Here is a 24,410-nt window from a genome sequence, read left to right as displayed (position 1 = left end):
TGGCTGTGTGGCTGAGGAGGGGAGTGCTCCATGGTCTGGTCCTGTCCTTGTGAGGGTCTGTGGCTCTGGAAGAGAAAGGAGGAGCAGGCGCCATCTGTCATGCCACGGGCAACCCCTGCCTCCCCGCCCGGGCCCAGCAGCCCTGCCCTCCCCTCCCTGCCCTCCTCCCCGCCCTCTCCCCTCAGCCCTCGTTCACCCCTGCTCGCCTCCAGCCTGGGCCCGCTCACTGCACAGGCCTTTTTATACCTGTCCTGGGCGGCCGTGTCACCAACCCCACGAGAAACGGCCACCACCAACCTTCTGGCCACCACGTCACCGGGGGGAGCCGGGGCTGATGTAGCACCCAGCCCTCGGCTGCCCGGGGAAAAAGGGCTGTCGCTCTTCAGCCTTGTTAAATGCAGTGGATGGACGAGCCCCACAGCTCAGGCCCGTGGGGAAAGTGGCCAACACGGAGAGCCTGCTGTCACCCCTGCCTGTGTGGGGACAGCCTCCTGAGCTGGGGCTGCAGTCACCTCACAGCCCCTCACCGACCTGTCCCACCCCACCTCCCCGGGGCCTCCTCCTTGCTGTCAGGGCTGGGACAGGGGCAGGTGGAGCTCAGCATGAGGGTGCAGACAAACAAATGTGGTGTCTAAACACTGGGGAGCAATTCAGGTGACCTAGTGCCACCTGGGCTGTCTTACAGCCTGATATCCTAGGGATATACCTGACACTGGCAGGTAGGACATGGGACCTGGGAAAAATGGGTGCATCTCTAGCTCAGCCAGGAGGCGTACATGAGGGCATCTCACATTGCACTAAATGCATATTTGAGTCCCAGTTGTAATGCCTGGAAGTCCGCTGGCTCTGTGCATGGACAGTTAGCGCACACCTGGCTGCGCAGAGCAGGGTTCAGGTGTCTGGAAACAGGCTCCGCAGTGTCACTTCAGGTGCTGCGAGGAGCCTCACCTGGCCTCTAGCCACTACACCAGGACAGGGCAGGGCTGGTGTAAACACAGCACCGTGCTGGTCTGCTCTGCCCGGGCATCTCAGACACCCCACGACCTCCCAGCTGTCATTGGGCATTTATCTGTTAGGAACTGGACACTCTGTACAGATTAATTCATGTGCTTGCAGTTGGGTCTCCAGTGCACTTCAGACACCCCGGGGTGTCTGTCCTGACCCCAAGAGGCCACTTCAGAGACCTCCTGTAGCTCCTGTGTCGTACATGGCAGCTCTGTGTCTGGGAGGAGTCAGGGTGGAGGAAGAAAGTTGATTCTGGATAAAGGGAGGGGCTGGGGGGAAGGTGTTGCTTAAATTTTTGTCTTTGTTTATCACTACCCAAGTCTATTTTAACTGGAAATAAGTTTTCCCAAGATGAGCCTGTTTTGCCCATGGCAGTAACTTGTAAGAGATCTCCTTGTCATTATCTCAGCCTAGGAGCTTTTTCATCCCATTTTCTCCCCTGGGGGAGTGAGCGAGCAGCTGGAGGGCACCTGGCAGCTGGCCGAGGTTAACCTGCCTCAGTAGGTAATGTACTGCAGTAATGCTGCTTGGAGTGTATGTACTGTAGATAGAGGGGGTGAGCGGTGGTCATTTTAACTTGTGAACTCTTCTGCTATATGGTTCTCAAATGGTTAGTGTTTCTAATCCTGTAAAAATTTAACACATATATAAGCGAGTTTGCTTCTGTAGAGTAGTCCATATGTGTAAAGCCACATAAGTGGATTTTATAATCAGGTGCTTTTTTCTCTTTTTTCTCTGCAATCATCCATGTCTACTGTCATCTAAAAATCTAACCCTCACCTTGGTTACTCATGAGATTAGTGTAAGGTCTCAAAGAACATACTGCTACAACTGTTCATGATCAAACTGTGGTAAGATGCAGAGATTAATTTTTCAAGGCAGACTCTCATCAGAAAGAGCAGACTCATGCAGTTGATTAGTCCTGGGACTAATAACCAGAGTTTATTAACCCTGGTGTTGGCTTTCTAGAGCATAATTGAGCAGTCCTCCAGTCTAGTTTGTAAAAGGACACATGAACAATCTCTGTAAATATTAATCAATGTGCAGTTATGCTGTACGCTGAAGAAACTGTATCTAGGTTTTTGATGGTGACTAAATATGTGTTTAATAAGTGATGCAATACTCTTAAAAGGGAAGTTAAGAAATTCCCAGTTGTAATCAGGTGAAATTTTGTGGCGCACTTCAGAGTGGGAATCCTCAAGCAGAATGACATCAAGCAACATTAGCAGAGTGTGCGTTGGATTCTAGGAAATGTTCTTCTCAAGACCCACAGTTTCAATGTAGCTTTAAACTCCCTACAGAGAAAAGAGAATACAGTAAGCCTCCAGTGGTGGTCCAGGTCAATTTTGGAAGAGTCCAGGACTTTCCATTATCTTTAATGGGATGTTTAGTGCTAGCTAAACTACAAGCCCATCATTGATACAAGTATTGAAGTCTTCACAAGGCTTCATTTTATTTGAGCTTTTATTAGCATTATGCATAAGAAAGATAATTTGTTTCTTTAATTATAAACCAGCCTGTGTTTTAATTTGAAAAAATAGTTTAAATTTTTTTAAAAAATATTTAAATGAAATATTTGCATCTGCAATGTGTTTCCTTCATTGCTTTTGAAATGAAGAGAGAAGGCATAGAACACTTAAGATTTTTAGGTTCAAGTCTGTCACTGGAGCTTAAATGAAGATGGTATCACTAGGTGATCTGTGATGTTTTCTCGCATATCGGATATCACACCCCATTGCATTTTATTGAATCACCCCTTTATTAAGCCTAATAATTTATAAACATATAGTCTTGTCTTTTCAGCAAGTGCTTTGGTCTCTTCAGAATAGACCCTTTTCTTCAATTATTCTGTCCCAGTCCAGATGATCTAACTAAGAATACATTTAGTCAATTTAGCTACAAACTGATGAATATCTCATTCATTATTATGTTGCTTCTGAGTCTCCAAATAATCTCTGCCGGTACTCCACCCTCCATCTGAAATGCAGATAAGCAGCTAACTGCATATTTTCATCTTTTAGGAACATGACTTGCATGCATTGAACTTTCTCTGTTACCGTTGTCTTCACTGCAGGCAGAAGTAAAACTATTTTTCCAAAAGGAAAGTGCAACACAGTATTTCAGTATTACTGTTGCAAATAGTACAGGTAGAAAGAACATCTGTACTGCTAGTGACACCAGCACCTACCTAGCATTGCATCTTTTTCTTTTCTTTCCAGTAATCCTAGGCTGTGGCATTATATTTTATCTACAGAGTCACTCCTAGGGAAAAGATAAAATCATTAATCTTCATGAATATACGCCCTATCCATACACCTACTAATCTGCATGGAATAACACCTAAATCTAAACCCATGATTTAGTTTTGCATTCATTAATTAATTCTTGGGTTTGCTATACCCTAGCTTGATGAGAACTCTGATTATTTACGCCTACATTCATTAGTATTTTCTCTTGTGCAATGGAAGGAGGAGGTAACTAAATTATACGAAGCAATCCATACAATGTTTGTGTACCCACATTTTCCTTTCTTAAAATAAGTTTTGCCAGCTGAGTCCATTGCCCCTGTGGCAGCCTCAGCTGCAGTGCTCAAAACTTAATACTAGAGTTATTTTAACTTCAGTAATATAAGGACATACCAGAAATCACTTATTGTGGTTGAGGTTTTTTAAATAACGTAGATATCTGTCCCAGAAAATATATTACTACCAATAGACCCAACTGAAGTAACGTACCTAAACACGGAAGTAATGTAAATATGCAAAACAGCAAACCACATTCCTTTACACAGTCCTGCAAAAATGGCTAGTAAACTTGAAAATTATGCAAAACAGAAACCACCAATTGCTGCTGCTCTTATTGGCTGTCTTTACAAATTGAAAGACTAATTATTTGAACCTATTTCAGTAGAAGCATACATACCTGAAAATAAAGTTATTTTCAAACTGTATTTGAATAACAGTGGAAAAAGACAAAACCCTAAGTGTTTAATAAATGTATAGTCACTAAAAAGGAAGGTTGAATAGCATAATGGGGTATTATGTGGTCTTTTCACTGTATGGTAATAATAGAATTGAGAAACCCAAAATGTCACAGAATTTAAGGACATGGAAATTTGCATCTCAGAACTAGCATACTATGACTTATGTCTCCCATGTTTCTCATCCTTTTTCAGACTCCAAAATTTTCTTCTCTGTGCCAAGACTCATAGCCCCATGCACCTATTCCTGTCCACCCAAACTTTCTGAAAGTATTAGCAGTATGAAAAAGGTCACGGTTCCTAAAACTGTGAACCCATAACATGTGGTGGAAGTTGTGTGGAGTTGGTAGAACAATGCAGTAATAATTTTTATAAGTCAATCACCCAAACCCGCAGTCTTCAGGTGCACCTTTCTTACTTCAAGCTGGTATTGGGAGGACAAATATAACAGGAGGTTATAAACCGCTTAATGTGTCATGCTGTCCTCAGTACCAGTCGGAGGACTTTTATGATGTGAACGTATGAAACCATAAAACTGACAGAGAAAATCCAGCTCCCATATGTTTTACTGCAAGTAGTAGGACAAAGTAACTATCTCCCCTCACCCAAATCATTAGGCTAGTGCTCTAAATTTGAAGAGCATTATGGGACTAAATCATCCAAGAGTTTGGAGGAAGTCTAAGTTAATTAAAATTCCACAGTCTTTTAGTGCACAGTGAGAATTTTAGTTATTCAGACCTACATGATCAGGAATGCTATACTTACAGCCTTTTACTTTTCTGAAGGTTACACTTCCCTCTTCACAATACAAATGAATTGGAATCATAGATGTATTCTATGGGTCTATCCAGCTTTTCTTATTCAGAAATGTAAATTCATATGAAGATACAGATACATGCCAAAATTAGAGAAGACAGTGGAGGAAGATGAAATGTCAGATTTTGCTATATATTATTTAATAATAGCCACCAGTTGCTGCCATTAATTTTACAAGTGATTTTTCTTAGCAACTCTTTGACATAAAAGGGAAAACTGTGTCTTAGTTCTTTGTAAGATAAGCTGCCGCAAGCAGCAGGAAAATTTTTGTTTACCTTGCTCTCAATAAGCAGTGTGAACTCCTTTTACTGGCTTAATTCTCTCGAGCTGCTCATCAGACTGCAGGCCAAAACACCTCTGATGAGAAAGCCATTTTAAGGCATGACGAACACTTAATTCATTCTATGTATTTTATTGTTAACTTAGTAATATTTCTTCCTTACCTTTTTTTTTTTCCTTTTAATTATTGCGTTTTAATATCGCATCTGAAGTAATGTGATATGAACCTCTGGAAAACAAACATAATTTTGTATACTTTAATCTCACTTTATAAAAGCTATAATGATTTTACATTTATTCAGATTTCCTAAACTATAGCACTCCTATTTCCACAGAAAGTGTTGATTATGGGCCAGTGTTTGTACAAGAGCCAGATGATGTGATTTTTCCAACTGATTCTGAGGAGAAGAAAGTATCTCTGAATTGTCAAGCTCGTGGAAATCCTACTCCCACGTACAGGTACCTGTTTTAGAAGATTTTTTTTAGTTTTCAGAATATTAGCCACTGCACTCCCACTCTGAGAGTCAGTGTGCTTTGGAAAAAAACATAACAGAAACAGCTCCATGACACAAATGCCTTTCCTGATTGAAAGCTTTTTCTGATTCTGAATAAGCAAGAAGTAGAACTGGTAGGGAATAAAGGCAAAGCGATATATGAAGTTTCAAATTATGTTCTCTGTACTTCTTATCTATCCATGTGGAGGGACTCCTTCTGTTCAGTTTCTTAACTTGTGTCTGTAACAGCTGACAAGATCAAAATCTTTAATTGACTTTTTTTCTAAACATCTGTAAAGCTATGAAATACTTTCCTATTTTATAGAGAAAGCAGTAAAGAACAGGTACATTAAATGACATGGCTGTGCAATACAGGATACCATGGCTGAGCCAGATCTGGTGTCTTTTCACTCACAAGTCCACCATTTTATTCCTTTGCAACTGTTGTCTGCTGCCTATTTTTCCATACAGACTATGTCACAGATATCTACTATACAGATCTGTTATGACACACCTATGAGTCTGAGTTCCGTTTATTAACGGTGCCCACTTACAGGTGAGAACAGTATGTTGCAGTCACCTTATCCATTTCCTATATCTGACTGTGCTCATATTTTATACAAATTACAAGTGATGTAGGAGGGCTGGGGGAACATATGGTTGATTTTTTTTTCCATACAACCTTTATCTTTTCTCGTAGAGTCATTCTTCACTTACAAAGGGAACATAAGGACTCTTACTGTTGTATTTTGTCATAGGTGACAATCATCAATTCTGCATTTTATTTTTCACCTATTACACTTATTTCATTTGTGGATTCCTTAGCATTCTGGATGAATTCTCTTTAGACTTATTTGAATCACAAAACTTCTATTTCTATGGCTGGAAGAAATTCAGAGGCAGTACCATCTTTAGATATCCCCATCAAAACAACAATGAATCTGCTTCTTTGCAACAGATGTGAGTCATTAAATGGATCTGATGCATGGCACAACTTCCCCAAACAACACAGGCATGACTAAAACATGTAACATGGGATTAGGAATGAATGGCCAGAAATTCTTCAAACTGGAATTGCATGAACTCCTTACTATGTGGGATGAAAGCTGTGTTGCATTCTTCCTTATTGACATTCCTTGTGTAATTTCTATTACATATTTATTGCTTTGTTGATAAAAAAAATATGTATATTAGTTCCACACACTGTTAAAGTGCTATTAAGCCATTAAACATAGCATGTGACCATGGGGAAAAGGCACAAATTCCCACCAAAAGAGGGGAACCCTATGTTCAACTCTCCCAGACAATCTCATTATTCTTGTGGAGTTTTTCTCATTGGAAATCCTATGTCATCTTTCTTTCTTCATCCAATAGTTTTTTGCATTTTCGCAGTGGAATGCAATCAACAAATACAGACTTCCAGCATATCTTAAATGGCAGCTACAAAGAGGATAGAGGCTTTGTCTTCACAGAAAGCCACATGCATAAGGGAAGGGGTAACAGATATAAGAGAGATTTCATACAGGAGAGGTTTCATCTCAATATAAGAAAGAAATTTTTTATTGTGAGAACAATCATTCACAGGAACAACCTCCTCAGGGATGTGGTAGAGTCCCCATCACTGGAAGTTTTCAAGATGCAATTGAACAAGGTGCTAGACAACCTCATCTAGGCTCCCTTTCCCATGAAAGATTGGATCAAATGATCTTTCGAGGTCCCTTCCAACCTGGGCTGTTTAATGATTTTGTGATATCCATTCCTTCAGTTCTCCAGAGATTAATTGGTGTCAGCAGCCTCACAAACTTTCCCGACTGCTGTTCATGCAAGGAAAGCTTTGACCCGAAAGGCCTAATTCTAACAGCACAGTTTAACTTCTCCTCCTGTTGCTGCCACTTGTCTGTACAGCATATGCAATACACACTACCATTCAGGGGAAGGGAAAAGGGGTATAAATTACTTTGTGAGGAATATACTGTTCTCCAGGGCAGGTGCAGAGGGAATTTAGTCTCAGAAAAAGCTATAGATAGGCAAAGGTTTGTTGTATGTCACTGCCCAACCTTTGGTATATGAAATAGTGAGGAGAAGGGATATTTCTATATCACCAAAGACCCTGTCCTATTATCTACAAGTACTGGAGAATAGAGATCTTTATTTACATGGACTCTGAGGCCCATGCTGCTAGGAATTATTTTTACCCCAAACCAAAGCACAGTACAACTTTTTTTTTTTTTTTTTAATAAAGCTACATTAAAAGAATATTTAAAGCACTCAAAATTTCCAAAATTAGGTTGTCTCTGTCATTTTGATTCATTTCCTTAGTCTGTATAACTTATGACACAGTATTCATAACCTGTTTACAAATTCTTTTTTTTGCTAGGACATTACTTCATTTTAACAGAATGGAGAATGCTCACATAATTTTGGATTTTCTTCTTCCTTTCAAGAGCTTTTTCCCCTTGTTCAAGCTCTACCCTGAAATAACAATTTTTAATTTCTTGAGTTCTAGTCATTAAGGAATCTAGATGCATTGATTTAGGGAATAACTCCTGGAGATAAACTGATTCCATTTGCTCAGTATTTTTGCAAATCATACTTTAGTACCACAAGTCAGGACCCATACAATTAAGAACATACCTGAGACATGTCGATGAGGAATACAGACACTCACAAGCTTCCTGTGGGATCTCACAGGTCACCAGTGTTACTGAGTTAAAAAGGCAGGTGCAGAATTCCCTGTGATGCCATTTCACTACACTGCTTTCACTGCTTGTGAAACACTGCTTTTCCTGTTTTACTTAGGACACACATAAGCTGGCTAGAATTTTTTTTTGTTAGTATCATTTCCTGATAGAAAATGCAGTTGAAAAAAATTTTAAAAATTACTTTCTGTCTGCTTAAGCCAAATTAGAATATTTTAAAATGTTATCTGTCACTTGTCTTCAAGAAAAAAAAAATGTAGCTGATTTTCCCTGGAAGCACATTACCTTTTGAGTATTATATTTAGGTTTCTGTCCTCCCAGCTCAGTCAAGGTACCTAGAAGAAAACATATCACACAATTCAGTGGTGCTTTTCCTCTAATGTGCTTGGATTATATGAGGGGAATACAATCATTCAGGATGGACCCCAAGATATATAGGCAGGCAACCATCAAGATCCAAAGTTTTCAGGTAGCATTATAAAAACATATTTTTACATTGAATTTAATTGAAAATGAAACTAATTGAAGAAAGTTAATTAAAGCAAACTGAATTTTGTGTCAGTTCCCATTTAGAAATGCCAAAATGTATAATTTTTACTTTTTCCTTATATAAATCTCCCATAATTTCCAGATAAATTAATTTTGCATTTTTATTTCATATATATTTATATATATGTGAAAGTTAACTTTCATTATGATTTCATTCAAAATCTTAAATCATTAATAAATTGTTGAAGATGAAAAGTTCCTCTTCTTTTTAGCTCTGTTATATATGAATCTCTTTAAAAAATGTAGTGAATCCTACAGACATTTCCCTAATATCCTTTGCAATATAAAGATATTGTCAACAGTGTTTCATTTCTTACATTAAATGAAGCAGGGGTCCTCTGCAATCAAAAGTCCAATAATGAAAAAAAGGGGCAAATAATAGTTTCACAGTTCATCTTAATTCTGACAATTCTGACCTTTGGATTAAGAGAAATTCAGAGCTACTTCATCTGAATTCTGCTGTCTGTACCTCATCCACCATGAATGTTAACAAGATAGGGTGAACTGATAATAATTTTGTTTCATTAAAGTTGCCTCTGGAGTCTAGATGTTGCCAAGTTCTTCCAGTCTTTGCTGAACTCTGGCAAAGCTTGGAAGAGCCTGGCAATTTCCTGAGGCAACTTTGAAATTGCAGAATGACTGTGAACTAGCAATGAAGGAAATATATGTGCATCATAATAGCTGTGCCATACCTGTTTACACTGCTTATCTCTTCTTTGCATTCTTTTAACAATTTCATGTTCTATACAGTTTGACACAGAAGCAAATCTAAAAAGTCTTCTTATGTGGATTATTATTCTTTAATTGAGATATTGCACACACCCCCCAAAGGTTATTCCAGAGTGCTAGAGTCTATTTATCTACCATGCAAAATCTTTTCTCTTGCAGCCGGGGGACTATTGCAAGGTTTGTTGTTTCAGTCCTTGGAGATGAATCAGAGGGGTGAGGCTTTTTGGCAGAGAATATCCAGGGGAAAAAAAAACCCAAACCAACAAAAATACCCACCAATGAAAAAAAAAACAAACCCACCCACACAGCAGAGAAATGAGACTTTTAGGTTACTTCTGAAACTCAGAAAAAGAAGTGTTCATTTGGGAATTATTCAGTGCTTTGACTCAGGTGTGATACTTTCTAATATGTTTCCTACAGCCTGGCTTTTCCCATGTTATCTTCACTCCCATGCCTGTCTCTACTGTTCAGGCTTCTCATTTCACTCCCAAACACCTCCCAAACTTAGCATTCCGTCTGCTAACTCCTCCTCTGATCTGAGCTTCCATTTACCTGGTAGCTGCCAGGCATTACCCCTGACCAGCCGCCAGCTGATTCCAGAGTCCCCTGGGCCAGTCTTCTCTGAATTTTGTGTATCCTGGCCCAGCTGATACTATTTTTCCTTTGTCCATTGCCAATATCTTTTATTTCATAACAGCCTACATACATCAACTTACCTCCCTCTCTTCACGGGCCTTGCTCTTCTGCTTTCTGTATTTAAATCAGGTTTATCTATTTCTTGAGCCCAGAAGATCAAATGCTGAAAGAATGGAAAAGAAAGGTTCCTTGCTCTCATGTGGTGCTGACTCAGCTCTGCTAACTCTAAGCTCATCTGGGCCTAAGGCTTTAATGACAGAACATAAATCAAAACTTTGTTTATCATAAGCACAGTAAAAGTCCTATTTTTGACATAAAAGATGCATCTGCTATACAGGTTTCAAGTCTGAAGTCTTTGTGGACGATAGGTTTTTTTGGGGAAAAAAAAGAGATAACAAATTTGATTCAGCAAAGACAAAACAAAGAATATGCTTTCTCTTCAGAAGTTGAAGATCTGGTTTTACTCGTCTTTTTTCAGAAAAACAGCATTTGCAAGGCACGATGGAATGTCTCCATCTAAAGCTTTGCCAAAGTATTGCCTTACTGCACAGGCTGTCTTTGAGTACCTGTCATCCTTATAAAAACTGGGGTTGTCAGGCTTGATGCCTTCCTTTGGCCATAAAATGCTGTCATGATTTAAGCTCAGTCGTCAACAAAGCACCATGTGGCTACTTGCTCACTCCTCCCCCTTGGTGGGATGAGGAGGACAAAATACAAAGAAAAGCTTGTGGGTCGAGACAAGAACAGGGAGGGATTGCTCACCACTTATGGTCACAGGAAAAAACAGACTTAACTTGGGGAAAAAAGCAAATCAATTTCATTTACTACCAATCAAACCAAAACAGGATAATGAGAAGTAAAACCAAACCTTAGAACACCTTCCCCCCACCCTTCCCTCATTCCTGGGCTCAACTCCACTCCTGGTTCTCTCCACCTCCTCCCCCCACAGTGGTGCAGAGGAACAGGGAATGGGGGCTGGGGTCGGTTCCTCACACGTTGTCTCTGCCGCTCCTTCTTCCTCAGGGGGAGGAGGACTCCTCACTCCTCCCCTGCTCCAGCGTGGGGTCCCTCCCACGGGAGACAGTCCTTCACAAACTGCTCCAGCGTGGGTCCTTCCCACGGGCTGCAGTCCTTCAGGCACAGCCTGCTCCAGCGCGGGCTTCCCCCTGGAGTCCCGGCCATCCTGGGGGGCATCCCCCTGCTGCTCCGGCGTGGGCTCCTCTCTCCCCGGGCTGCAGGTGGAGATCTGCTCCCCCGGGGGCTGCCCTCCCTGGGCTGGGGGGACACAGCCTGCCGCCTGGTCTCCCCACGGGCTGGGGGGGCATCCCCTCCTCCCCCGCTCCTCCTCCCCTCCTTCCTCCCTGACCTCGGTACCCGCAGAGGGGTTCCTCTCCCATCCCAATCCCCTACTCCCTGCAGGTTCCCCTCTTCACTCTGCTCTCCCAGAGGCACAACCGCCCTCACCGACGGGCTCGGCCTGCGCCAGCGGCGGGGACGGCTCCCAGACGGGGAACCTTCCAGCAGCTTCTCATGGGGGCCGGCCCTGCAGCCCTTCCCCCACTATTAAAACCTTGCCACACAAACCCAAAACAAATGCTTAAGTAGTTTCTTTCTTTTTTCTTAAGATGGCTTCGAAATGGAACTGAAATCGACATTGAAAGTGATTATCGCTTCAGTTTAATAGAAGGAAGTTTGATCATCAACAGCCCCAGTGAAATGAAGGATTCTGGACAGTATCAGTGTTTAACCACCAACATGTTTGGCAGTATTTTAAGCAGAGAGGCTGTTCTTCAGTTTGCATGTGAGTAACAATTTTTTTTTAACATGGATAAATCTGTTCTTTACATTGCTTGATAATGCTCTAAATTGTAATTTGAATACATTACAGAAGTTACTCTGTCCACAGATTTTGTTGGGCTAGAATCTCAAAATTAGAAATAAAACACGTGGTGGGAAAGAGTGGTTTTCTGGGGACTTTTAACTTTTAAAGTAGAACCAACTATCAGGGAAAATAACGCTAGTACGTAATCTCAAATACTATCCTTTAATGATATCCACAACAATATAGTTCACTCATTGCTAGTTTCCTGAAATGCATATCATTTTGTCACACTATCTGAGCAGGAAAGAGAAAAATGTGAACTTAGGGATAGAGTGGGATAAACTACTTATATATCTGTAGGATAGTCTACGCCTATAACTATGTGTGTGTGAGCATAGTTTTGTATGTATATATGTATATAAATATACAAGTTTTAGGTCCACATTTATGCACACTTATCATGCATGCACTCATACATTATGAGACTGAGGGGGTTTTTTGGCAGTTGTTAATGGAAACTGAAAATGTCATAGCTTTTGAAATCATTCACTACAATATACTTTCCAGAAGTTATCAACAATTCATGATCCCGAGTAAATGCTATGGTCTATCTATAGCATGCTCTTTTTCAAACATACTATCAGGAAAAATAGTCCCAGAATTTCAGATACTCTACCTCCAACCCTGACTTCCCTTCAGCACTTTACAGGAAGGCAACCAACACCATTTTAGTGCTTTATCTAGGTAAATCCTACCATGGGGGAGGTTTAAGAGACAAGGATGCAAAAAGAACTCCATCTTCACAGATCCTAAAAATAGGACATTACCATGAAACATGAGGCAGATCTTCACATAGCCACATCTGGAAAACAGCGGGGTTAAGGACAAGTTGCCTACCTGCATATCTACTAACACATCTGGTGGTGTGGAGAACTCAGCAGAGGTAGTGTGGGGTCTGAGATTCTCCCTTAATCCCCCCCTCCCTTGTAAAGTCAGACCTCTCAAATTGGTAGCTTTAGTCTTATCTGCTGCAGATCCTGTCAAGGTATTTGTTAGCAAGATCATAGCACTGTCCACCTGCTTCTGAGCAGGGAGCTATACTGACATTTGTCAAAGTTTCCTCATGCCAGGGCAGTATGTTTAAAACTCTATAAACATCGCAACAGTGGTTTTTCACTGTGTTATTGGACCTCAGTCTTAAATGTAGCTCTGAAAATTCTGATACATTTTATCTTTTAGACAAGAAAAGTATTATAAAACAAGTCACTTGGTCAGAGAACCTGACAACGGGTAAATATAGATAGCTCCAGGGCTCTGAACCTCAGATTTCTATTCCCATTTCAGGAGCATGGCTAACAGGTGGCCATTTGACTTCCACCTGAAATAAAAATACAGAGAAAGTGAGAGCTGGAGCTCAAACAACAGAAGGCCTATGGGTTTCAGTAGCTACATCCACAGTTCATTCAGGACCCCATGCACTTCTAGTTACAATATTATCTCCTCCTATAAAACAAATTTAGATAAAGTTGTAAAAAAAAAAATAAAATAGTAACGAAGAAGAGGTTAGGTTTGGTGGATTTATTTTTATTGGATTTTGAAATTATTATTAGTTTGCACACCTGCTTTTGCAGGTATCAAAGTTGTTATACTACAATGGCTTGAGTGTGATTTTTCTTCATTAAAGTATTTACTTGGGAATTGTAATGAAAGTTTCTCAGGCAAGGTTAATGGAGGAATGCTAGCTGGAAGTGCTGAGGTGTAGCAAAAAATGCTGCTGAACTTGTGAGAGAGAAGAGGCTGTTATAAGTACAAAGAAATCTTAAAAAAAAAGATAGAGTCATAATTGGTTGAACTTCTTTCAGAATTTCGTGAGCAATTCCTTCACAAGAGCAATTTCAAGTTCAATGTGTATTTGTAGTTCAACTTCTTTGTAGCATGACACTCTCTCTTTCTCTCTTGATTTAATGCTTCAAATCCCTGATCTTAAATGGCTGATGTGTTCCTGTTGTAACAATATTTGCATCATGCAGCAACTCACAGTATAAATTGGTGTCACTATACTGTAAACTCATAGCAGCCTATTAGAAGCTTGTATCACAGAAATGTTTTAGTAAGTCAGATCCAAAGTAAATTTAAAATAAAGATTTTCATTGTGATTTCAGCTTTAAAATATCTAAGACACTGTCTTGAATTTGACCAGAAAGTTCAGACAAATTTTCTTGAAGCTTTCTTTTCTTTCATGCTGATATCTTGGGTGATATAAAGTTTACACTGGTTCCCAAAGTGCTAATACTCTTTATTTCCTGTAGGAAACTGAAATGAGCTTTTCAGATGCTTAAAGGGAAGGTCTTGTCCTTACAGCATGAAGGATGGTTTTATGATTTAAAACATAATATTTTGGAGACTGCTTACTTCATATCTAGAAAAACTTCTGTAGTGTAATCACAATCATTCTGAAATAAATTAGGAAATTTTCTACACTAGGGTATTTTAACCAAGTAATATATAACATCTCATTTATTAATAACTCTTCTTCTTGCATTTAAATTCATTAATTACCTGAAGACAACCTTGGGTGAGGAAGTGTACAATTAAATGGTCTTTAGATTAGACTATGTTCATTCAGTAATTAGCATTGAGCTCTAAAGCATTATATAGATAGGTAGAGAGGGATTAGACAAAGATTAGCTTACATTACCCTGAAATAAATATAAGAATTTTTAAAATATCATGCTTGTGATGAAATACTGTAAGATAAAATTTCAGTATAGTTGAAATAGGACATTTTATTGTATTCATAGAATCATAGAATGGTTTGGACTGGAAGGGACCTTAAAGATCATCCAGTTCCAACCCCCCTGCCATGGGCAGGGACACCTTCCACTAGACCAGGTTGCTCAAAGACCCATCCAACCTGGCCTTGGACACTGCCAGGGATGGGACAACTCTACAACTTCTTTGAGCAACCTGTTCCACCACCCTCATAGTGAAGTATTGCTTGTTAACAGCAGGCTTGCATGTCTCCAGTTATTTTCAGTAAGACAGAAAGTAAAGCACTGAAAAATATTTTTGTAATGAAAGGTCCTAACCTTAAAGTAATTAAAGTAATTCATGCCCTGCAATGTTACTGGGCTCTAATGGCTTGAAGGGTAATGTCTAATCCCAAGGATAAACCAAGGCATTTCTGATTATGAGATACAGAGCTACACATAATGGCATTCAGTTTCCCTTTTTTTAACTGAAAACCATGCATTCCAGAAGCTTAGAAACTTACCACTTTCATAGAAAAATTTTAAAAATTAAGTTCATGGACTTGCTTGAATGCATGGTCTGTACTGCTGTGGAAAATAGTTACATCTTTGCAGCCTGAAGAGCTGTTCTAACTAAAGAAAGAAATGACATAAATCTTGAAAGGAAAAAACAGGGACCATTAAACAAGGCCTTTGACACTGCCTTACAGGAAAAAACATGTGCTGTAATGTCCCTATGCAAAATGTCATAAAACTTGAAAAAGAACAACATGTTTATTGCATTGGCTCTTAGTTTTCTCGCAACTGCATGACGAAAAGCCCAGTTGCTATGGTTATTATCATGTAGTTCAGGATTGGTGATGCATTATAAATATAAATGCTTATGTACTACATCATTTGCATATGTGTGCATAATTAAAATAGGACTTTGAGATACTCATATGATGTTTTGGGATTTGAAAGAGGAAGAGATATAAAATGAACATTATTTCATACTCGTTAGAGATATAATATTTGAAATAGCCTCCTGTATCACTGGTTATTTTTATGTAGCAAAGTAGAAAGACTGGTTATGTGCAGTTAAAGGTCTGCTCGAAATTTTAAACTATCCTAGCAAATATTTATGAAGATTTAAACACAGAAAAAGTTCTCTTTTTTTCTCTTCTTTGCATTTCCTATGATCTCTGATGCCCAAGGTCATGCTGTTTTACGCTATTTTAAGAAAGTAAGGAAAAAAAAAAAAGAGATAAAACCTCCTCATGCTATGACAGAAATTAAGGAGAAATATATTTTTCAGTAAAAGAAAATATTTGCCAGAAATTTCTTTTTTCTTCAATAGAATTTTATGCAGAAAAAATGAGGAAAAAAAGCCCAAAGATAACACTGACAAAATGTCAAGCAAATCAGAATTCTTGATCACAAAAGTCGCACGTTTAAAGTCACATTTCAGAAGTTTGCTCATAGCAGGTTGTTAAAAAGATAAAAAGCTATCAGTTTGCTACAGCTTCAGATGTCATTTATACTTCACAATCACAAGGAATAGTTTATATACGAAGTGTATTGTTTTCTTAACAAGATTCTAATCAGCTCATTAAAATGTAAGAGCATTAGAGGAATAATTACTGAATTCCTTTAGCCCATCTTAACATTAATGAATTTTGTAGTTCTGGGTGCGGCTAGCTCTATGGAAGAGTTGTTCAAATCCCAAACACATCTTTAAAGATTCTGCAGTCAATGGAAATAGAGAAGAGGAAGGTAGTTATCCTAGTTTAAGTTTTTACTGCATTAAGAAAAGGTGTGTATATATGAAGGCAAGAGCATCAGTCAAAGAAAGCAACCATAGCAAACTTACAGTTGCTGTAAGCAGAAACCCAACTTCGTTGAACCCCTAGTAATTTTAGAGAAGTGGATAACATCAAGAGTGTTTTGAGGGTATGAAACTTAATTAACAAAGTATAAAAGTTTTATGAAGTAACTTACGCACTAAGCACACATATATTGTTAGATGGTTTTAGTTTGATCTCTCATTTCTGTTGTTAGAAATTTGTGAAACTTAAAGGGAAGGTTTAAAAATTAAACTTTAATATTAATTTCTGAATGTTGGCTATTTTTGGCATCTGTACATGAGCTAAAAAAGAATAAGTGACTTGAACCTGGTGGGAAATTGAAAAAATTAGAGATTCCAAATTGACTAAATCTACCTGCTTTACTGTACGATATCTGCATGGTTTTGTGCTGGGTTCCACAGCCTCTTTCTGGAACAGTGTTCTACAACTTTGGCTACAACAGTGGATGTATTTTGTGCTTGCCTTTGCCACGTGTACAATCTCTGTATTCCATTAGGTCACAAAACAAAATTGCTTTTCTCTATCTGTGGATTATTCAATCTTTCACAAGCCTACCATTTCTGTGATATTTACAGCCCGGGCTAAGAAAAAATAGAGAAGTGGTAGGGGGAAATAACTTCTCACCTGTCATTTATGGAACTCCTCACTGCAATTTTATTAATCTGATTGTCACTGGCTCCTTTCTATAACTTTTTTTTTTTTTTAATTAAATCTATTTTCTCATTTAATCTATAGAGAAGGGTATTGATTAGGCACAATATAAATGTCCTTTTCCAGTTGATGACCTACCATGACTGTCCAGTGATGTACAGAATAAGAAGTCAGCCATGATGTAGACATATAAATCAATAGCTTTCTGGGGAGACAGCCTGCGCACTGCCCATTTCATCATGGCATACTTCTGACAGGCTGTTAGTGATCCATGTTTTCCTTCTTGCCATCATGCTCCCTGGACATCTTATTCTGTTTACTCCAGAATTTCCTAGAATTAATTTGTAAAGAGTTGATTTAATTACAACCCTCTACACATGAGAAAAAACTTGATTTCTCGTGTTAATTCCAGAATATGCAACATAACAAAATGTTTAATCACATTATAATATCCACATTTCCTTCTAAACCATACAGAGCTAAACAGTATTAAATACTATAAAAGAAAGATGAGAACAAGCTGAAGTGGGAAAAGAAATCAAAATGCAACCAGTCATACTTTCATTTTTAAAAATGTCCCTGATCATCCTGTAATACAGCCTAAGTTGGGCATTGCTTTGCTCTGAAACCATCACAGCAACGTGAAGAATGTTGCTATGTTGGTTAAGAATAGCTACAGCTATAACACTGATGTACACTGTAAAATTTTTGGATTGCTTTCTGCATAATTCCAAGTTGCTCTCTGGAGGAGATGCATGTTTAAGAGACACCTGCAAAACAGGTATACATGCCAGGAAATGTTCATTGTATATAGGACATGTTGCATCCTATTCATAAATAGTTTATTCATTGAAGAATATAATTTAGTGAACCTGAGATAAATGTGAATTTCTGTCACACTTTGCAAAGAGTTTTAGCTAAAAGAAGACTGAGCAAATTGTGTTATCTTACTGAAGGAAAGGATCTGACTTCTAGTTCGGATGTGGAGACTCTGCTTCCTACCTCTTCCATTGTTTATTTGTGCAGGGTGGGACAATTTCAGAAGGAAAAATTGTGAGATCTTTCTTACAAAACGAGATTTCAAGGCTAAGACTGTAGGACTCAGATCAAATCTCCAGGCCACAATTGCCCACATAAATGTTCAAACCACTTGCACATATCTACTGTACAACTCTGGAAATCTAGCCCTTTCTTTTATTAAGAGAATAAGAAAGAATTTTAAACTGAAGGATATGTATTTTTTTCAGATAAAAGTGGTAAAAAAAAAAAAAGCTTTGAGTCAAATTAGAACTTTTTGTTTAATTTCAGCTTTGGAAAACCAAGTTGTTTGAATTTTAGCTGTAGTGATACTTTGTTGTTTATCGAAACATATAGTTTGTACAACTAAGTTCAATGGTGCAAGATGCTAAGAAATTTGGCCCTAGTGTAAAAAAGTATTTAATTTTAAAATATTTGCATAATCTTTTTGAAGTTGATAGGATGACATACGTGCTTAGAATTAAGCACATGCTTAAACCCTTTGTTGTTGTTGTTAAACATAAGAATTTCTAAAACAAGAGTTGGAACAGGCTGTATGGATTCGTTACCATAGTGTCATCATGACAGACACATAATAGGTTTAATTAAGCCTTCTTCCACTCATTTCTTGATCCTTTCTTTCTTAAAAATGAATAAATAGCTTAGAATAATAAACTTCATGCCTCAAAAATAGCAGAACTCATTACAACTCCTTTTATACAGCAGTTCTCAAAGAACCTTTCCTGTTGGAAAAGATAGATCTGGGTTCATCATTGTGGCTAAGGAGAATCTTTGATGAAAATCTGCCTTTGACCTTTCTTGACATAGGTGAATCTTCCATCCAGTCCAAAAGCAAGTCTGGAGAAATAAATAAAATCCCCCCTTGAGAGATCACCTAAAACTGTGTAGACAGTATCCGCCCTTTCTGACAAGAATGGCAAATGAATTAATGTTTATTGGTTGTTCAGATTTCCCAACAGACCGTTACTGAGTATTGCCAGACAGTAAACCTTATGGGATTTCAACTGTATTCAGGAGTGATATCCACTGAAAGCTTCAGGAAAAAATATACACCTTGTGTCCTGGAATTCCCATTCCACAGAAAGCATGCATCATGTCTTGAGAAATGGTCTCCTGACCATCTACAGTGACTTGTCTATAACAGCATGACACCAGCTAAGAGCTCTTGTAGATTTGCTATGTATATTTCTGTCCCTCCAGTTTTGCTTTTGAAGACCAACTGCCTTGCCCCTATATTAGATGACTTAAAGAGCAGAGGAGACCCAATTCTTTCGTATCTACAAAAGCAAATGCTTTCTTTCCTTGAAGACAAGAGGAGGGTGGGGAAATTCTTTTTTATCTTCTCTCCGCTGCCTTGAATCAGTATCTTGTCATTTCCAAAAGGGGTTCTGTGTCTATGCTAGTAAATTAAACATTCCCTAGCACTGACAACAAATCATATGGAAAGGTCCACATCCATACTTCTAAACACTTTTATCTTCAAAGACATGGAGTGCTTCTAAACTGTCTTTTGGGAATGGCCCCTAGTCAATCCTGCTAACACCCAAAATGTGACAAGAATTGTCTTGGAGAAGGCTGTGGTCCCACCCAAGAATCCTATGGGCACTTCTAATGCTGTGACAGTGTCCGTGATGAAAGTCCAGTGCAGGAGAGTATTTCTTAAAACTTTTCACTATACTAGTACAGACAAAGTCTGAGTATCTTGAATTGAGAGTCTTCAGCATACTAGGGGAAATGCATACACTGCATCTTTAATAGATGAATCAGACATGCCATAGTTGTATGAAATAATGTAATTTTATGACTTGTACTACCTGAAGAAAATTATGAAAAATTTTAATGCTAAAAAGCACTAAAGTTACTTAAATTTTGGTCTAGTTTGTGTCCATCCTTCCTTAATTCTCAGTCTGCATCTTGATGTTTCAGTTACAAAATACTTGGGACAGACATCTTAAGATAGGAGATTAAATCTGAAGAATCCCAGCTACACATGAAGTCTTTCTGTAGGGTAACACTCAGGAACATGAGAAGACCGTACTAACCAGCACTGTGTTCCAGAGGTATTCTGTGAGACAAAAATATTACACTTTGCTTGTTCTCCTGAAAGAAGCTGTGTGTGTCCTTTGTGTGTGTCCTTCACTTCATCCATTTGACTTTTCTGTGGTGAAATCACACATTACGTCAGCCTGAGAGGGGAATTTTGACAAAACTGAGAGCCAAAATTAAGGAAGGTCTAAAGCAGCTACCTAGAAGCATTTGCTCTTTTGCATGGTAGTATTAAAATGAAGGCAGTTTGCAAAGTTGAGGTCAGATCACTAATTAGGGATTATACATCAATACTGTGCAAATTTGATTCTCATTATAATAAGTTACTCCCTTCAGAAAAGGGTATCAATTCTGGATGTACTCCATTGAGCAACATTTATTATCTCATTCCATTTGAATTGCACATAGGCATAACTTCAACCTCATTGATCCTCATATCCATCAAACACCAAAAAGTTATGATTATTTCAAAGTATTCAAATGGAAATGAGATTTATTAATCTTGTCAAGTTCATTTATTGCTACATAAGTTTTGATGCCAAAAAAGTATTCTGAGGTTTAAGTTCTGCTCAGTCTTTAACTCTGAAAATGTACTTTAAATAATACATTTTATGTTTTGTGTTCTGTGGAAGCATTAATAGAAATCAGTCATGTAGGGAGACACAGTTTGAAATGTAATTACAGCAATCATTTAAAGATGTATAGTACATCTACTGACTTCTCATTTTAGCATTGTGCATTTCTCTGCAGGACTGGAAGGCTGGTGTTTAACCTGCCTATAACCTACTTACCTATCTTTCACAATCTAATCTATCATGCTAATGAACCATTAGTCTTGGCATTTAAATATAGATGACAATAATTAAGAGTAGCATTAATATTTAGTAATCTGGAAATTTTAAAAGGCTGAAGGAGAATTCTGTGCCAAGACCAAACACTTTCTAAATTTTCTTTGCAAGTTCTAACTCAGATTGACTTTTGGCAACTAGCATGTCATCTCTCTACTTACAGCCTTCCAGGTGTTCCAGATCATGGTGAGCAGTACCCTACCTTCTTTCAAATTAAAGGTGTAGTTTTACTTGAAATTTCTTGCATGGTATTTGTAGTGCTGCCATGGCGTTCCTGCCCTCACTATGCTGCCTCCATTATCCTGACATGGATGTATCCTAGCTTTCCTGAGAAGCAGATCAGGCTCCTGATCTGGTTGAGAAACTTGTCTGACAAGTTATTCTTCCATTCATAAATGCAAGTGCACAGGTACTTGTGATAACACAAGGGAGAGAGCAGCACAAGGCTGGGAGGGAAGAAGAGGGAAGTGGACAGGGCATTTAAGCTGACCTAGTCAGGAACAGCACTGAGTATAAAAGCAGTGGAGTCACTTTTGATACTTTTTGAACTCAGGTGGGGGAACTTCTAGGAAAGAGTTGAGTTCTAGCTGAGTTAATAACACTGCAGAGGCCGTATTAAGTTTAAGAAAAGCCTACAATGAATGAAGGAGATTGATCATCAAAGAAAACAACATCTGGAAGGTTGTGAAACAGATGGATAAAGTGAGATTTAGCAGAAGTCAAACTGCGTTAGACTGACAAAGGAAATTAAAAGAAATATAGATAATCTTTTTAGCCAGCTTAATAAAAATTATTAAGAAAAGATGATGGGATAGAATTAAAGTTAGTCTACATATGACCCCAAATTCAACGGTTGCCTTTCTTTGGTTTTCCATAGAACAGAATAGCTTATACAGCTGATTCCATGTCAAGCATGAGGTAGAGAAACAGAAAGATATGCATTCAGTTTGGGGATGGGGGAAGACAAGAATGGTAAAACAAATCCACACTTAAAATGTACTAGTTGATAAAAGCTGAGGCTCCTAGGCTCCTACGACATGCATGAGTTCTTTTAATAAAGTTTCGTACTTCAGTGATATAACTTCAGAACAGTGTGCAGTTCCAGGGCCAATTTGTCCTTTGTTCTTGATATTTTCACTAATGTTCAGAGCACAATGACAAAATTAATTAAATTATCTCATGATACAAAGATAGGAAGTATTGTCAACTTAGAAGTTGTATTCTCAACTGTAATAATTATACATTTTATTTGTAATGTTTTGCACTCAAAGTCATGAATGTGGCAGTATCATTGTCATTTTGCGTAACATTTCTTGTAATTATTTTGAGGATAAAATCAAAACAAGCTCCAAGACTAATTTCTCACCAGTGACAATGGTAACATCAAAAGCATCCTCTGATGACCACCATGTGATGATAATGTCAGGTCCCCAAACATGATAGTCTTAAATTCAGTGAGATCATGTAGATGTGTTACATCTGCACACCAGGACCCAGAAGTTCATAATTTCTTCTGTGCTGGTTTTAAAGTCAGATAGCAGAAGTTGTTTTTGTATAAAATGGTACATATATAAAAAGGAGCAAATCCTCTCTATAAAACATATTGTAACCTGTCTCCATATACAAACACACACACAGCTAAACAATAAAAAAAACAAAACAAACCCTTTAATTAGATTTCAGCCCTATATCTCATCAAGCATGGACATATGTAAAAATGCCCTCAGGATTCTATAAATATGTAAATCCTGAGCCCACCCACCTACCCACTCCATACACCACACTAATTAAAAGACAATGCATTAAGTCAGAAACTTACATACTGGGTGTCTAACTACACATTAAATATTACACTGAATTTTATTAGAGTTGCAAGGTCAAACATTCAAGCTACAGGATGAGGGATTTATCGTTGTCTATGCAATCTGAATTTCTCCTTGCATGCAAGAGTCCTACAATATAGATTTGTCACACAATTACTTTTTTTTTTTACTTTAGACCCCCTAGACTCTTTCAGGTCACAGAAAAATTACTGCTCACTTACTAAACAGTGTTCTATTTTCTATTGTTCAGTGCACAGCCCCCCACCTTCATTAATTCAGACTATTCAAAACCTACTCTGAACACAAAATTAATTTCCTCAGAAGCTTTTTATGATGCTCATCATTACAGCATCCAAGTGCTTTGTGAACATTAATACATTTATTTTTACAATGTCCCTGTGAAGTGAGTAGTTGTTACTGTATCCTTTTTATAAATGGAAGACTAAGACGTGAGAGATTAATGTAAAATATCCAGTAATTTGGGGAGCTGTACGTGAGCTCAGGAGGAGCTGCTTTTCCCAAGTGCTTAGCAGAGCCAGAACTGATCACTTTGCTATTCATCACTCTGACCAATCTTTTTCTAAGCCTTTGTATCAGTCATATATCAATCCTGCATCTGGTTTCTGATCTCTCTCTTACTATCAATTAGGCTGCTGATCCCACTTGTGGGTTCCTTACTTACTGAAAGCATCTATTTGACTAAAAAGTATAGTAACATCTTTCTAGCTCTCTTTTAGTCTCCCTGTACTCATTTTGTTTCATTGCCTGCAGGTCCTCTATCTCATGTTTCCCATTTCCAGGCTCCTAAGCTCAGTTTCCTTCAATACCTCCATCTATAACCTTCTGCACCCTTAAGAGTGCAGTTTCCCTAAACAGGAACATAAGAAATATAGAAAATCTTAATTTATGATCATCACTAGCCATGACAAACCGCAAGTATGTATAAGAACTCTTTCAAGATTTTTCTTTGTTTCACTGCTAGTTATATAAGTTCTGGTAATGTGTACTAATGTGATATTGGGAAGTTGCACACTTTTTAATTTTTAATTAACTCTTAAAACTGTTTGACGTCATTAAAATCATATCTGCTACAAAAAGTTGAAGCACCATAGATAAAATCTGTCAGCGAATGTAAAAGTTGAACTGGAATATTGGCAAAAAAGTCATAGCTAGTTGCATAAAAGATACTAAGTATTCTCAATTTGATATTACCTTGTGGCAATCTCAACAGAGGAGCTAACCCTTTATGTACTTTATCCTGCAAAACACAGTCACCAGCAGTTCACTCTAAGTCATTGGGTTTGCGTTCAGGATAAAAATCTTTGCTGCATATTTTGGTCAAAGTTCTTTGAAATGTACAGAGTTGTGTACTACGTGAACAAAGGAGGTTTAAAAACT

General features: G+C 38.3%; 1 protein-coding gene across 2 annotated transcripts in view; it reads left to right on the top strand.

Annotated features, from left to right (window-relative positions):
- CNTN5 (contactin 5) overlaps nucleotides 1–24,410 on the top strand; it is a 370,989-nt gene that overhangs the window by 119,507 nt on the left and 227,072 nt on the right. The window contains exons 1-3 of one of the 2 annotated variants that reach the window (XM_075050053.1): nucleotides 2,912–2,966; nucleotides 5,416–5,539; nucleotides 11,813–11,988. In XM_075050053.1, the coding sequence (XP_074906154.1) occupies nucleotides 2,912–2,966; nucleotides 5,416–5,539; nucleotides 11,813–11,988 (355 nt within the window). Of the gene's footprint in view, nucleotides 1–2,911; nucleotides 2,967–5,415; nucleotides 5,540–11,812; nucleotides 11,989–24,410 lie in introns of those variants that run through there. The other variant, XM_075050052.1, reaches the window with a different exon arrangement.

Source organism: Buteo buteo, chromosome 18 (genome assembly GCF_964188355.1).
Source record: "Buteo buteo chromosome 18, bButBut1.hap1.1, whole genome shotgun sequence".
NCBI lineage: Eukaryota > Metazoa > Chordata > Aves > Accipitriformes > Accipitridae > Buteo > Buteo buteo.
The sequence above is the reverse complement of the archived record's forward strand: the minus strand, read 5'-3'. Positions and strand labels throughout refer to the sequence as shown.